The 15,820-nt window shown below is 44.8% G+C and overlaps 1 protein-coding gene across 1 annotated transcript in view; it reads right to left on the bottom strand.

Annotated features, from left to right (window-relative positions):
- Nucleotides 1-4,202: 4,202 nt before the first annotated feature.
- CLYBL (citramalyl-CoA lyase) overlaps nt 4,203-15,820 on the bottom strand; it is a 33,004-nt gene continuing 21,386 nt past the window's right edge. The window contains exons 6-7 of the mRNA XM_039254271.1: nt 5,309-5,428; nt 4,203-4,347 (exon numbers count right to left, since the gene is read on the bottom strand). Of these exons, the coding sequence (XP_039110202.1) occupies nt 5,333-5,428 (96 nt within the window). The 3' untranslated portion in view covers nt 4,203-4,347; nt 5,309-5,332. The remainder of the gene's footprint in view (nt 4,348-5,308; nt 5,429-15,820) is intronic.

Below are 15,820 nucleotides of genomic sequence, written 5' to 3'. Positions count from 1 at the left end.
TCTTTTGAAGAAACTCAACCAAAAAGCAATCTAAACGTAATGTTCATTTTGCTTTTGATTCTAACACCGTGTTTGAATCAAACATGGAAAATTCAACTCAATGACTGAAAAGCACGAGGACCCGATTTCTCCGCAGGTCCCTCTGGCCATGGATCGGACCTGAGCCCGACACACTAAGGGCGCGGGTCTCTGGTCAAGGGGATCTGGGCCCAGGAGATGCGCCCGGCGCTTGCAGGACCCCTACGACTTGTCCTTGCGCGCGGCGCAGGCGCGGCCTTTGGGGCTGGAGTGACTCAGGGGCCGGCCGGTCCCCAGGGCGGGCGCGAGGGCCCCGCGCAGGTGTCGGTCTTGCGCGCGGGGTGCTCCAGGGGTGCTGCGGGCCTGGGAGACCCGAGAGAGACGTTATTGTTACACTGTAACGAGTCTGATTAACATGCTCCTGACACTTTCCCTTAGTTTCTCCGGCTCCTAGCAACAACGCACAAAGGCGCGGGATTGTCCCGGGCTCCGCGGGGACACGGGGCAGCCTTTGATCTGCCACCATTACAGCGGGGCTGCGCGACAGGCTCGCGGGCCCCGGGCAGCCCGCGGCGGGCGGGCGGGAGAGCGGGGCCCGCAGCCCCGGCCCACGGGCTCCCCCGGCCCAGCCCGCGCCCCGCGGGGAAGGGACGGCGGCCGCCCGCGGCCGCGGCCAGGTGCCCCCGCGCGCCGGCCGCCGACCTCCGTCCTCGGGAAGCGCGGGCGGCGGGGGACGCGACTCCGGGTGTCCCGGCCCCGCGTCCTTCCGACGGGGCGCGCTGCCCGGGCTCACGGAGCCTTTCCCGTCGGAAAAAGCAAACAGTAAAACCGTGCCGTTCACTTACAAAAATTAAAAATTAAAAAACGAAGGGCTCGAGCGACAAATCCCTGGTCTTTTGCAAGGCTTGTAAAAAAAAAAAGAAGAAGAAGAAGAAGAAAAATTTAAGTAAAAAATTCTGCAGGCTTCAGTCTGCTTAGCTGCAACGGAGTCCGATCGACAGCAAACGACCACAAAAGGCGCCAACGACGATTTCAGTTCCCTTCGTACACATCACTTTCTTTTTGTCTTTTGGCAATTCTTAACCGATTCGGAAGGAAATATGCTGCCACATAACTGCTGGAATGTAAACAAACTACCACCCACAACAGCCACCGTCCCGTCCCAAGGCAGCAAAAAGCTGCCCGGTATCACCGCGCAAGATTTCAGGTACTAAGTTAGGCATTTTAAAGTAATTTATTTCCCATTCTGTGAGCTGTTAGCGCCAACCCCCATCCCCATTATCCCGATTTAAAATAAAGCGCGGAAAGGAAGATTGAAATTTTAACATTGAAATGTTGAGCTCTGTTAATTACTTTCCTGCACTTTCCCCCTAAATTGCAATGCAGACACCTCGCTGGGGGAGGGTCTCTGGGCTGGAAGGACCGAGTCCCGTCCCGGGGCCTGTTCGTAAACTCTGCATTGACAGACTGGTTCAGACAGACCGGTTCGGTGCCCTTCGCCGGCATTAATATGCACAAGATCCTGCTGGTAGTCTTATAACCTGTTTTGTACCATCAATTGCCTTCCAAACTAGAAGTAAAAAACAAAAACAAAAACAAAAACGGAAGACATCTGGCTTTTCAAGATTAGTGGAAACCATAAAGCCAGAAAGAATATCCTTCAAGTTAAAAAGCATGTATTCTTCTTTATCCTCTTAAGGCATCGTTGGAAAACCTAACGTTTCCAGTGAAGGTCATTTTCCCGAATTAAAGCAGAAGTATTAAGGGCTAATGTTAAGGATAGTAATGTCAGGTATATTTTAGGAAAGGAAAAAAATCCTACATGGTCTGTTGCATTTACCCAGCAAAATATACCGAGCTACCAGCTACTTTCAAATTCAAATAGGAGGTGGTGAAGTCTTCTTGAGGAAGCTCTTCCCAGCCAGTCCCCCAGAGGAGATGACCTAAGGACAGCCAGTGGCTCAATACCTGGTCATTTGAAGGGAACTGAACCCAGATGCCCGGGAAATTCCCAACTTGTGCTAACAGACAGTGCCTGACCCCACCCGAGTTTCCCTCACCATTTCAATAAAACATGATTGTACTGATATAATCCTCTATACATTAAAATGAGGTTGTCACAGATTGTCATTAAGACCTCAGTAAAACAATGAAGACATTATTGGGCACCCCCCCTCGGGCAAGGTATTAGGGGAATAAAACAATCTACACCACACGGGTCCTATTGAGATTAATGAAAAAATTATGCAAAAAAAATCTCAATTTCATTTTCCCGTGACAGGGCTTTGCATACATACAGTCAGCCCTGCCTTGCACCTGATGATTTATTAAACTAATCTACGGTGATCACCACTGATGTTCTCAACTCAATCTTGTCCTGGCTCATTTTCTAAGTAATTGTTTCTCATTAGTTCTGATAATGTTTTAATAGTGTTACCCATAATTTAGCCCCCAAGAATTAATAACAAGGGGGTGATATGGCAAAGCGGCTTGTGATGAGCTACACAAAACATAAACAGGTATGGTTTTTAATTAATCAGATTGCTGCAAGGTCCTCTTCTTGTAGTCCATTCCTAGCTGGAGGAACTCCCCAAGATCTCTGACCCCGACGAAAACCTCTTCTGGGGCTCTCATTAGGGTTTCTGCTCAGAGCAGGACCTTGGTGCAGACTTCTCTCAAGACTGGCTCAGGTGGGTCCTAGTCTCACGATCCTACCGTAATCAGGCCATAGGGTTATGAGGGAGATGATAAATGTGACATTTGGGTGTCGGGTAAAGGGTGTGGTGACCAGTCTCACATGGTCGGGGGACCTAGGAATCCATGGGGCTGTTGGTGATGGAGTTGGGGAGTCCTAGCGGTGTCCAGACCTTGCTGAGGGGACTGCTTTTCCCAAGGTCCGGATGCCTTCACCCCGGCACCTGAGGTCCCCTGAGAAGGAGGGCTTGGCTCTCTTGAGCCCCCGGCCTGAAGAGGCCAACCTGTAGTCTGGGGGTTGCCTGTGTAACTGGGGTGGAGAGTAGAATGTCTGCCCTTTCATCCTGTCAAAGTCCAGACTGACTATCTGCACCAACACAGGTGGACGGGAAGGGCAGTTGGGTTGAAGTGGGGGCTGCCTGTAGGGAAGCCTGAAGGGAGGCTTTTATTTTCCCCTTTTGTTTGAGGCAGTTCTAACACCGGGAGGAGGTGTGTGTGTGCAACAGGTCAGGATGAGAGGAGGTCTCCCCTTGCCTTCCGCCTTCTGAGCAGTCCTGTGTCTCTGTGTTCTGAGCGGAGGGGCCGACGCGGGCCGTGGTCCCCGACCTCCCTGGTGCGCACGCACCTGACTACCAGCCTAGGCCGGCGCGGCTGCAGCACACTGATGGGTGCCGCCGCCGGGTCACTCTGCCCACTGTCTCTGTCCGCAGGCCTGAAGCCCGGTTTGGCTGGACGCCAGTCATCTCCCAACTTGGCTGAGATGCCATCTTTCTCCTTCCGGCCCCTCCACGGGAGGATGGGGCTCGAGCCTCCCTTTCTTTCCAGCTAATGCTCGGGCAGCACAGGATGACTGAGGTGAAGGGTAACAACGCTCCCAGGAGGGGCTGGAGGGAGGGGTGCACCGAGGAGAGGAGACGCACTGCCCAGCACAGGTCAGAACCCCAGCCTAGCACACACGTCCCAACTCACTCAGTTCAAGTCTGTCTTCTCAGGTCCCAAATTTGGGATTTTTAGTTGGTGTTTTAAGAATGTGTTTCCCCGGAGCCTTCCTGCCTGGATCAGGCTCCTTCTGCATGCCTGTCAGAACCGAAGAACCCACTTCCTGCAGTGCACTGGGTGGCGGGTGATGCGAGATGGTGTGTGGGCCTCTCGCTTTGCTTAGGTTCCATGGTGCCCTTCCTTGGATATAACTTTCAACTCTACTTCCCTCTGGGGCTTCCTGTAGGAGCTGGAAGAGCAGGGGCAAAAGACCCCCGGGTGGGGCATACAGTAGGGGCCACAGAGGAAATAAACAACAAGGGTGTAGGAGGAGGTGAAAAATGAAAATCAAAAACTGTTTTCTATTTACAAATTTAAATAAACAGAACAGCCTTCCCCGCGGTGTTTGTCTAAGAGTAGCAGCTTTGCTGCTGTGTAGGTCATGAAAAGGTTGGTGTAGAGTTTAAAACTTCCCATTCTGTTAATTTCTTAAAGAACAGTCATCCAGAGTCTCAACACAAAAGCTCATGATTTAATGAGGAGCAGAAACAAAATCTCTGATTGTTGGTGTTTCAAATTTCATTGGCGTCCTCTGGCAAACACAAGTTGATCCTTCCCAGCTTCAATACCCTTTAGCCTTCAATATAAGAGCACATGCTGAATAGGGAAGAATGGCTGGTTGTTATGTTTATTTACCCTTACTACAAGCTGGGTTAACCTCTTCAAAACAGCTTTACTAAGCCCGTTAACCACACCACCCATATGACCTGCAGCAGCATCCCTAATGTGATGCAAATCTCACAGGGGACCATATGCACCAGATCTGCCCCATTGTGTCTTCTTAGAGGCTACAAGTTTATTGCTGAGGGGGCCCGTCCCGGCCATACATTTGCAGGGGGGAATGGCCTCAATGGCAAACAGTTAAATGGGGAAATTAAGGGAGAGAATGGATGGTCTTGTGTTTCTGCACATTTTTAATTGCTGGTCACTGCTGACCCAAAGCATTCACCCAGGATGAAGGCTTTCATAGTCCTTACCTAGAGCCCAGATGTATGGGTGTTTCATCTGGGGAGGTGGAGGTTAAGAGTTTTGAAGATTTATTTTTTACAAGGTATCTGTTTGAACAAACACGATACTTTGCTATGCCATCTCTTGTTTTATCAGATTTCTAAGAGATAAACACAACCCCTTCGGGTAGTTACCAATTTTTTTTAAGACTAGCCTTAAAATTATTTACAGTGTTGAGTGAACAAATGACCGACATGGGAAACATCTAATGTGAGAAATGTGAAGGGAGTATACGTATTCGGGAAAGATCTGTTTCATTAAAGACCTAATATCCCCTCAGCCTATCTCTCCACACGATTTTATCTCCCTGTGAAATCATAAGTGCATATGTGCAACACATTCATGAGCAATAAAATCATAAGCTTGGAACCAAAAAGAAGAAAGTTCATTTTTAGACGAATAACTGGCCAGTGAGATAACAGCAACAACAACAAAAAATTGTGATTACCATGAACTGTAAATGGAGAAAGGTTCCAATCTGGCATACTAACAAGTTGCCTTGAGTATTACGGTTTGTCTTTAAGAAACCCACTGTATATGTTCAGCCCACCTGATGAGAGCTTCATTTAACAGATCATTTTTCCTTGATGGATGTGGCAAGCGTAACAATGTTCTGGGCTTGCTTCAGTAATGGCATGTCGATCATACTCCCTTGGAAAGTAAAGGCTCCCTGGAAAACAGAGAATACAAACTTCCTAAAAGAATGTTCAGAAATTATAGGCTTCCTTTCTGGGCACACTTGTACAACAAGAACATTTTAGATTCCACCTGAATTATATTGACTTTCCCACCCAACTTTTGAGAAAGCCAAAGTAAATTACAGGGGAAAGATTTCTTTTTTCCTTCTAAAGAGGGGGGGGGGGAACCCTTCAGCATTTTAATGGAGGGGGAAAGCATCACACACAAGGTATTTGAAACTGTTCATTTAACTCTTGAAATTGGGCAGAAAACTATGGAAGGAAAATGCAAACACTTCCTTATATAGTTTTGAAATACTGCATAGAACTTTAAAAATAGTAAAGTGCTCTGGTAACCAAATGCTGTTTGAAAAAATAACTATATGAACAGGTTAGTGGCAAAACGCTTGGTTCTTGTAACATAATTGAGGGGTAACAGTATCATGTGATGAGAAAATGTAAGGTAGGGTTGCACTGAATAAAAAGAGACCTCTCTGTTGGTACACACACGCAGGAGAGGACTAGAATGACAAGAGACATGAGCCTGTAACAAAGAAGTCACAGGTCTATTGAATGGTGAGTCTGGAAAGAATCTCTGAGATCTCCTGGTTTATCCCCATTTTTTCGGATACATTTTCTTTTAAACTTTTGCAAATACTTATTGAACGTGTCATGTGGTCTAGGTCCTGTTCTAATGAGGACCAGAGTAGGGAAGTGATTTTCCAAGGTCGAGGTCAAAAATTAGATCTGGAGCTAATACTTGGGTTATCATAACCTCAAGCCTTTATCAGAGACCCCCATATTAAGGTAGTGAGGAAGTCTCTATTGCACCAGACAAAGAAAGATTAAATGGACAGAAGGCAGTAAGCCCCGAATCTGAAGTTAATGTCTGGCTACTTATATTCTTTTAATCACTTCTTTTTGCCATTTACAATCACAACTCAAGTTCTTAAGTCTCCTTCCTTCCACCTGTTGGCAAGGATGCTGGTGGACTGGAGCAACAATAGTCCTTGCTGATGGTCCATCTGCATATACTGCCATCCGTTTCTGGATTTCATAAGTACCACCTCTCAATAGTCAATGTTGTCATTATGTAGGAGTTCTGGAATAACTCTTCTGGTCTCTCTGGAAACCCTTATCTACCCTAATGACAAGAGTTACACGTAGGATGGAGATTTTAAAAAGTGGCAGGAGATCCTTTGCAATGACTTTGGAATTTAGTTTTCAATCAAGAGAGATTCAAAAGCCACTGGGATTAGAGGTTTAACCAGTGGTACCTAACCTTCTCAGCCTTGGAATACGATTCCTAGGAACACCTGTGTTGGCCTCAAATCCTGTACCTGAAGTCATTTTCCAACCCTCTCATTTTTACTATTTATATCTCCAGACTGACTTTTGCCTAATTTCATTCAGCCTAGAGCTAATTTTGGTCATCTCTGTGACTGTGATGAATTGTATGAATTCAGTTAGAAGTTCCAAAGGATGTTCCGTGAGTTAGGATAGCATGTGAAATCAGGGTGTGGGCCTCATGCTGATTTACAAGGCAATAGTCTAGTTTTCTCATTGGAGTAAATGATGAAGACCAAAGGCCTCCTGGTTATCCGCCCACCAAGTGGATTATGGCCCTGTAAAACAGCACATCTGTCCTGCTAAGGTTTAAATAATAGGCTGGAGAGATGAAATTAGAATAGATGCACATGAAATCAAAACGATGCACAGAGAATCAAAATGACGGCCTTGGGCTTATGCCATGTTTCCCAAATCTGTTTGGGTTCCGCACGCACATCAAAGATGCAAAGTATTTCATGGAGATCATTTCTTTTACAGCGGCAGATTTTGCTTGACTTCATTAAGCTTAAGCTGAAAAACAAAGTTCAACATTTTTGTGCTTTGTTTCCTTCGTCTCTGCAAATTGAGGATTTTAGTATTAAGAATTAGCTTGCCTAATATGAATATTCTCCTCCTTTTGCATATCGACCTACAATATGATTGGCTTTTTGAAATATAAGGCTCTGCATGTGAAATGTGAATGGTCTGTTGGTCAGGATTTGGAAAAATGCAGTTTGTCAAAAGGTACTTGGATCTGTGGGAGGGTTTGAAACAGTCCTTAATGAATGATTATAGATAAGCTTCCAATTCCCAGCTTGGTGCTTTCCTGAGAAATTAGCACACTATTTCAAAAAGTATAGAGAACCGGGGCGCCTGGGTGGCTTAGTCGGTTAAGCGTCCGACTTTCGCTTGGGTCATGATCTCACGGTTCGTGGGTTCGAGCCCCGCGTCAGGCTCTGTGCTGACTGCCAGCTCAGAGCCTGGAGCCTGTTTCAGTCTGTGACTCCCTCTCTCTCTGACCCTCCCCTGCTCACGCTGTCTCTCTCTCTCTCTCTCTCCTAAAAATAAATAAAACATTTAAAAAAAAAAAAAACAAAAAGTATAGAGAACCTCCATCAGCTTGAAGATTCAGACTCTCATTTGGTTTAAAATACCTTTATAGAGTAGCTTATTCATAGTTAACCACCTTAACGACTCCAACATAATAACAGCTGTAATTTTTCAAGCAGTTGCTAGATCAGAGACTGTGCCAGAGACTTGACATGCTTTATTTCAGGTACTGCTCATAACAACAGTGTGAGGTCGATATTATTATGCAACCCCATTAAAAATTTTTTTCTTTTTAATTGTCGTAAACCACACATAACATAAAATTTATCACCTTAACCATTTTTAAATGTACACTTTAGCAGTGTTAAGTATATTTGCATTGCTGTGCATCAGATCTCCAGAAATTTTTCATCCTGCAGAACTGAAACTCTGTCCCCATTAAACAACTTAATCCCATCTCCGGCAGCCACCATTCTATTTCATTTCTGTTAAGTTTCATATCTATCCTCATTTTACAACTGAGGGAACTAGGGCACAAGGAACTTATGAAACTTATATATGCCTGCCCTGTGTCCAGTATAGGAGGGGATAAAAGCTAGCTGTAGCTGGTCCAAAGCATGTGCTCTAGGCTTATACCCTTAGGCTTATCGATTTAAAGTGTTCTTTTGACCAACTGGATCAGAATCATTGACAGGGACAGTAGGGGATGTGGTTTGTTAAAATGCATACAGGGCCTGATCCTATATGGTTTGACGCAGAAAGCTGGTGGGTGAAGGGTTGGCCAGAATCCTCTCATGATTCTGAAGCACATTCAAGTTGGAGAAGTTTTGTGTTTTAGTTCGCCTGCTTAGAAACAGGCTGGGGTGGTTGGGTGGCACAGTCAGTTAAGCATCTTACTTCGGCTCAGGTTGTGATCTCATGGTTCATGGGTTCAAGCCCTGGTTCAAGGGCCTGTTTCAGATTCTGTCTCCCTCTTTCTCTGCCCTTCCCCTGCTTGGGTTTTTTCCCTCTCTTTCTGTCTCTCTCAAAAATAAATAAATAAACATTAAAAATATATATAAAAGAAATAGGCTGAGATACCTGGGTGGCTCAGTTGGTTAAGTGTTCGGCTCTTGATTTTGGCTCAGGTTTGTGGGTTTGAGCCCCAAGTCAGGCTCTGTGCTGACAGTGTGAAGCCTGCTTGGGATTCTCTCTCTCTCAAAAATAAATAAATAAGCTTAAATTTTTTTTTTTTGTAAAAAGAAGAAATAGGATACACTTTGATATTGATACAATCTGATCTGTGCCCTCAAGGAGCAGTGAGCTGGAGGAAAGAAAAGAAGCAGGTGCCATAAAATGCAACAAGAATTAGAGAAAAGGCCAGTGTGTAAAGCAAGAGAGGTCTGAGGGTCTGAAGTGACTGCCCTTATCCACTCAGGCTCGTGCTCGCCAGTTTGCACTGTTCACAAGGATATGATATTGTGTACCCAGCACACGTCATGCATTCCCTGCTAGAGTTGCCACAGCACACAGTATGCAATGGGCTTTTATTCAACGTTTACCTATTATTTGTTGTAATAAATCACTGATCAGTCACTTTGGCACATTTTACTATACACATGTTTAGGGTTTCAGGCTCCTGGAAGTACAGTATTACCTTAGCATGTGTTATCTGCATAGCAAAGAAAAAATTACTATGGGGCTAAGTTTTTCTTTTCTTTTTTTAAGTTTACTTATTTATTCTGAGAGAGTGAGCGAGCAAGCATGCACACATGCACAAGTGGGGGAAGGGCAGAGAGATAGAGAGACCGAATCCCAAGCAGGGTCTGCACTTTTAGCACAAAGCCCGATGTGGGATTTGAACTCATGAACCCATTAGATCAGTACCTGAGCCCAGATCAAGAGTCAGATGACTGGGGAGCCTGGGTGGCTCAGTCGGTTAAGTGTCTGACTTCGGCTCAGGTCATGATCTCATGGTTCATGGGTTTGAGCCCCATGTCAGGCTTTGTGTGCTGACAGCTAGCTCAGAGCCTGGAGCCTGTTTCAGATTCTGTATCTCCCTCTGTCTCTGACCCTCCCCTGTTCATGCTGTCTCTCTCTCTCTCAGAAATAAATAAAACATAAAAAAAAAGTGTTAGATGATTAACTGACTGCTCTACTCAGGTGTCCTGAGCTATAATTTTTGTAACAACTCAGTCATTGCCTGTTGTTAAGACAGGCACTGAGATAACATGAACTTTACTGGACATGGAAGTTCTTCATGAGGGAGAATCTGACTTACAGTTTGATAGCAAAAGTATTGACGATGGTGGTGGTGTGATGACAACAATGATCACATTTATAGGAAATACTCAGACATTTTGATTTCTGGCACTTAACACTGAAAGGGTAAATTACTAGAAACACAGAATGATCTAATTCTTTCCCTACTCACTTTATTTTCAAATAACATCTCTGAGCATTTGGGGAAATCCCTCTGACATTCCAGTGATGGTGATGCTTCCGTGGCACAATACAATGACATTTGAGTACAGCTGTCACAGTCCTTCTTTTCCAGTGAGATATTCTTCCTGTATGACTTTATGCCTAACTCCCAGTGAAATATTTACCTCAGGGCAGTTCCCAGCAAATTCCTAAAACTTTTCTCAGCCTTGGCCATTATGAAATTTTTCAACATCTTGGGTGTGCCCTCTATTTGCTCAAATCTCGGAGGCCCAGCATGGCCTGTGATTAGCTCTTCCTCCTCACAAAGTCAGCTGCTCCTCCCTACTCCTCAGAAAGGCAGAGAATGATGCTCCGGTGAGGTATTCTTTTTTTTTTTTTTTTAATTATTTCTAGGGGGGAGAGAGAGAGAGAGAGAGACAGACAGACAGCGTGAGCAGGGGACGGTCAGAGAGAGAGGGAGTCACAGACTGAAACAGGCTCCAGGCTTTGAGCTGGCAGTCAGCACAGAGCCCGACATGGGGCTCGAACCCATGAACTGCGAGATCATGACCTAAGCGAAAGTCGGACGCTTAACCGACTAAGCCACCCAGGCGCCCCCGGTGAGGTATTCTGATGGACACTGTTTAATACTTTTTTCCTGGTTTTTCAGCCTATCACCCTGGAGAGTCCTTGGGGAGGCCCTAGTATGGTTTTGGTCTCCTCGTGACTCAGTTATGACATTCCTTCTAAGGATGTGAGTTTGGTTGCCGGGCACCCAGAGCCCCATGGGGAGGTCTCACTGAGATTGCTGGTACACTTACTGGGCAGGTGCACCTTCCTAATTGGGATCATCTTGTTTCCAAAACACTAGACAGGATGATCCATTTGCTTAACCCTGGCTTTGGCTCCCTTTGGACTTACAAAATCAAGGGACATCTCCTTACCAGAGCTCCCCATGAGGAGACAACCCCCCCCCCCACGCCTGTTATTCTCAGCCTTGTCTCCTGCTAATCTACCCACCCATCCACCCACACACTCACTCTTCTGTACCTTTCCCATATATTCTATTCTCTGCTCCAAAGCACCTCTCCTTGTCTGTGCTATAAATTCCTCATCCTTCAAAATGTCAGAAGATGTCATGTCTATGACACATTTCTAGATTTTCCTGGTAGGGCTGATCTCTCCTTTTTTTTTTTTTTAAGTAAACTCTACACCCAATATGGGTTCAAACCCACCACCTGAGTTCAAAAGTCACAGGTTCTAGGTGCCTGGCTGGCTCAGTAAGTAGAGCATGCAATTCTTGATCTTAGGGTCATGGGTTCAGGGTCATGGGTTCAAGCCCCATATGGGGCACAGAGCTCACTTAAAAAAAAAAAAAAAAGTCACATGCTCTACTGAGCCAGCCAGGTATCCCTCACCTTCCTTTCTCTATACAGGCTCTCATTACAACCCTTGTCACATTCTATTGTAATGATCTGTTTACACTGCTGTCTTTCTCACTAAGCTGTGAGACTTTTAAGGGAAGAATCTCCTACATCTTTGAATCCCCAGAATCCAGTACTAGGAAGATGGTTTTGAGGGGAGCTTGGCTTTTTGTGGGGCTTGAGTTGGATGACTGAGGGGAGAGTGATATGGGAAGATGCTATCTATCTTACCCATCTTCTTTCCTTCATCTGCAGGCATCTTTCTGTGCCACGTGATCTTTCCCTGGTCTGGTGATACCACTGGTCAGCTGGCTAACACTTGCTGAGCCTCCAGTAGAACACAGAGACTTACCTCAACAAATGTGATGTTGGGTTGGGGTCAGGTTAACTCATGCAAATGATTTAACAGTTAAAGTGCAAGCAAGTCTGTCACATTTGTAGCATTTAAGGACTGAGGAGCTACAGAGAAACAGAGCCACTAAAATGGAGGTGGTCTGGCCAAAATAGGTACATTTAAAGCCAGGTTTTGGGGTGCTTGGGTGGCCCAGTCAGTTGAGTGTCCAATTTTTAATTTCAGCTCAGGTCATGATCCCAGGGTTGTAGGATTGAGCCCTGAGCGGGACCATATTCAGCATGGAGCCTGCTAGAGATTCTCTCTCTCTCTCTCTCTTTCTCTCTCTCTCTCTCTTTCTCTCTCCCTCTCTTTCCCTGCTCCCCTCCACCTCTGTCTTGCTTGTGCACACTCACTTCCTGTCTCCCTCTAAAGAAAAATGTCAGGTTTAGAAGGTCAGGTATGCCAAAGGACCAAGAGAGGGTGGGTGAGTGGGTGGGGAAACTGGGAACAGCACGTAGAGACAAACCGGTGGGGTTGGCTTTCTCTGTTCTGCAAGAGCCTCCCATGCCTCTGCTCACCAGTGATTCAACAAGTCAAGCAAAATGGAGGACCACAGTATGAGATACTGCATCTGTCTATGCTGAATAGGATTCTCTAGCGTTAAGGAAAGGAAGCCTAATTCAGCCTAAATTAATAGGGATGACTGCTGGTTCTGTTATTCATCAGCTGCTTGACGTCCCTTACGACAAGACACAATACTGCCTCTGCTTGATGAAGCTGGACTGGAACCCAATGGAATCTCTCTGTTCTTGCTGCATGCCCTGGTAGACCAAAACTTGCTCTTTCTTGGACCCTGAGGGAATGAGATCGAATGACCTGTTCCTTTCCTTTATTCTGGGCATTTTCCTTCTAATGGGGATCTGGGGAACAAACAATGGGAAAGCTAAGAGTTGGCCCAGTCCAGCTTTGTTTCTGAGTGGGACCATTGTAGATGGATTGACCTGGGCACAAGTGGAGGGGGCTGGAGTTAGGGGAAGGATGTTCATTCTCCCTTGAGGAGGAAATATGAAGATTTCCTCAGCAACTGTAGCCTATACTCTAGCTAACCATAGTCCTTAGAAAGCCTGTAATATTCATTTCCAAACTAAAACCTGGAGGCATGCAATCTTATCAGGAAGACCCATTACCAAAAAAAAAAAAAGGTTTCATCGAATAGTACTTTATGATTTTACAAAACATTTCAAAGACATTTTCTCTGTTGCAGGAGAGAGGGCATGGTACTTTCTGTTTTATAGATGCAAAAGCCAGTTCGGATTTAGTTAACCTTTTTAAAGGAACTTATAGGAAGAAAAGGGCCAGAATCTAAGGTTTATCACCCCAAATCCCAAACTCTTCCCACTAAGTGGTGTACCCTAAATTATACTGGTAACAGCAGTCCTGAGATGATTATAGAAAAATATTTAAATACAAAAAATTTAATATATATTTTTAATATAATATATATTTAAATTTTTAAATTTTGATGTAATTTAAAAAAATAACTCATATCTAAGCTTATTTCAGAGATATTACTACTTAGGATGAGGCTGAAATAAATGATATATACAGAAGGTACAAATAAGCAAATATGTGCAAATATAATTACAAATTTAAAAAAATTTAATGTTTGAGAGAGAGAGAGAGCACACATATGCACAGGAGCAAGGGAGGGGCAGTGAGAGAGAGAGAGAGAGGGGGAGAGGGATTCCCAAGCAGGCTCTGTGCTATCTGTGCACAGCCCAATGTAGGGTTCTAATTCAAGAACCATGAGATCATAACCTGAGGCAAAATCAAGAGGCAGACGCTTAACCGACTGAGTCACCTAGGTGCCCTGGAAATGTAATTTCAATAACCGAATTCGGGAACAACTGAAATATAACATGCTTCCATCCTGAGTTTCCACTTGACAGTTTATACGATAATTATTATGATATCAGAAATACTGAAGGATGGTTTCAGTGAGAAAAAAAATCAGTAATAAATATGTGAATGACATTTTAAGTTCTCAAAGAACCTAAAGCATTTGTAAGAAAGATTACAGGAGGTGACATTTGATCCTTGTATGTGTTTCTGAGTAACAGTAACCGTTTGCTTTATTAGAAACACGTCTTTCAAAATTGCCATTAAGGGAGTAAAAGATATTTCTGAAGACTTGGGAAATAGAGAACATGTTTTTCTTATTTTAACACTTAAATTGTAGTGATAATTTGATAGATATTTTGTAGTGATAATTTGATAGATATTTTAATATTTTGAATTAAAATTCAATAGCCAATTCCTGCTATGGCCAGAAAGTTTTAGATGCTAATGTAGCTCTACATGAATTTCTAAAAGTTCAACTGAAGTCATTCAACATGGTCGACAATTCACATTGGGTTGATGGGTTGCTACTACCAGCCCTGGAATTCTGACTAGTGACACTCCATGGCTTTGATAGGGAAGTCCTTTATTTTATTTTATTTTTTTAAAAATATTTTTTATTTATTTCTAGGAGAGAGAGAGACAGCGTGAGCAGGGCAGGGTCAGAGAGAGAGGGAGTCACAGACCGAAAGAGGCTCCAGGCTCTGAGCTGGCAGTCAGCACAGAGCCCGACGCGGGGCTCGAACCCACGAACCGCGAGATCATGACCTAAGTGAAAGTCGGACGCTTAACCAACTAAGCCACCCAGGCTCCCCTGATAGGGAAGCCCTTTAAATGATTCCTCAGAATGTAATACTTGGAATATCTGAAGGGGGGTTAGTTTTGAGCCTATCTGGAGAATGCAGTGACAATTCAGGCCTGTTGAACTGCTTGGGAAGGCATTTTGGCCCCTGCCTCAGACACGGCCTTAGAAGGGACATGGGGTGTCGGGGATCCTGCATCTTGGACAACCTGTCGGATTTATTTTCCGATTTCTGAAAGGTGAAAAAGCCTGGAGAAGCTGCCTCCTTTCCTCCATCTCTTCCCCTGTAGCTCTTGACTCTACAAACTCAGAGCACAGAACCATCAGTGGGGCATGGAAGGCAGCACCCCATATACTCCCCAGGACATTTCCAGCGGCCAGGTTAGTAGTGGCCCAAGAGGTCACCAAGGATCTCCTGTCCAGGCAGCCCCTCTGGGACCTTCCACCAAGCAGAAGTTGGCAACCCTCCAGGATGGGCGTTCTGAGGTGGTGTTCTGTAGCCAAAACAAAAAGTGCACACAGATACATACAGAGAAAGGGTCTTGTTTCTCTTAAGTCACTTTGGTGCAGAGGTTAGGAATATGGGCTTTGGGGTCAGCTACACCTTGAACCCAAGCTTTGCCTTTTCCTAGCTATGTGGGATCCGTAGCAAACAATGTTACTTTTCTGAGCCTCAGTTTCTTCACCTGTAATATGGGGATGACAATACCTCCCTTAGAGAACTGTTTTGAGAATTACATAATGTATGCAACAGCCTGTCCTGCAACAGGCTCTCAGTACGTGGGAGCTGCCATTGCTGCCACCATGACCATTCCTGTCACCGCTGCTGTGACTGTCCTTTCTGAACCTGCTGCCACTAGTGCAGCCAATGCTGTCACCTCGACCTGATGGTGACTGCCACTACCACAATCATTGTTATTCCTGCCACTGTTACTGTTGGCTGGAGATGATTTTTTTTTTCATGGTACCATTGCTGTCATTCATTTTATTTATATATAAGCATATATATAGTATAAATATATATGCATATATGTTATATATGTTATACATATATATGCATATATATATATATATTTTACAAATAGTTTATTGTCAAATTAGTTTCCACATAACACCCAGTGCTCATCCCCACAAGTGTCCTCCT

Source organism: Hyaena hyaena, unplaced genomic scaffold (genome assembly GCF_003009895.1).
Source record: "Hyaena hyaena isolate Hyena2069 unplaced genomic scaffold, ASM300989v1 scaffold_478, whole genome shotgun sequence".
Classification (NCBI taxonomy): domain Eukaryota; kingdom Metazoa; phylum Chordata; class Mammalia; order Carnivora; family Hyaenidae; genus Hyaena; species Hyaena hyaena.
Note: the sequence above shows the minus strand (reverse complement) of the source record. Positions and strands in the feature narration are given on the sequence as shown.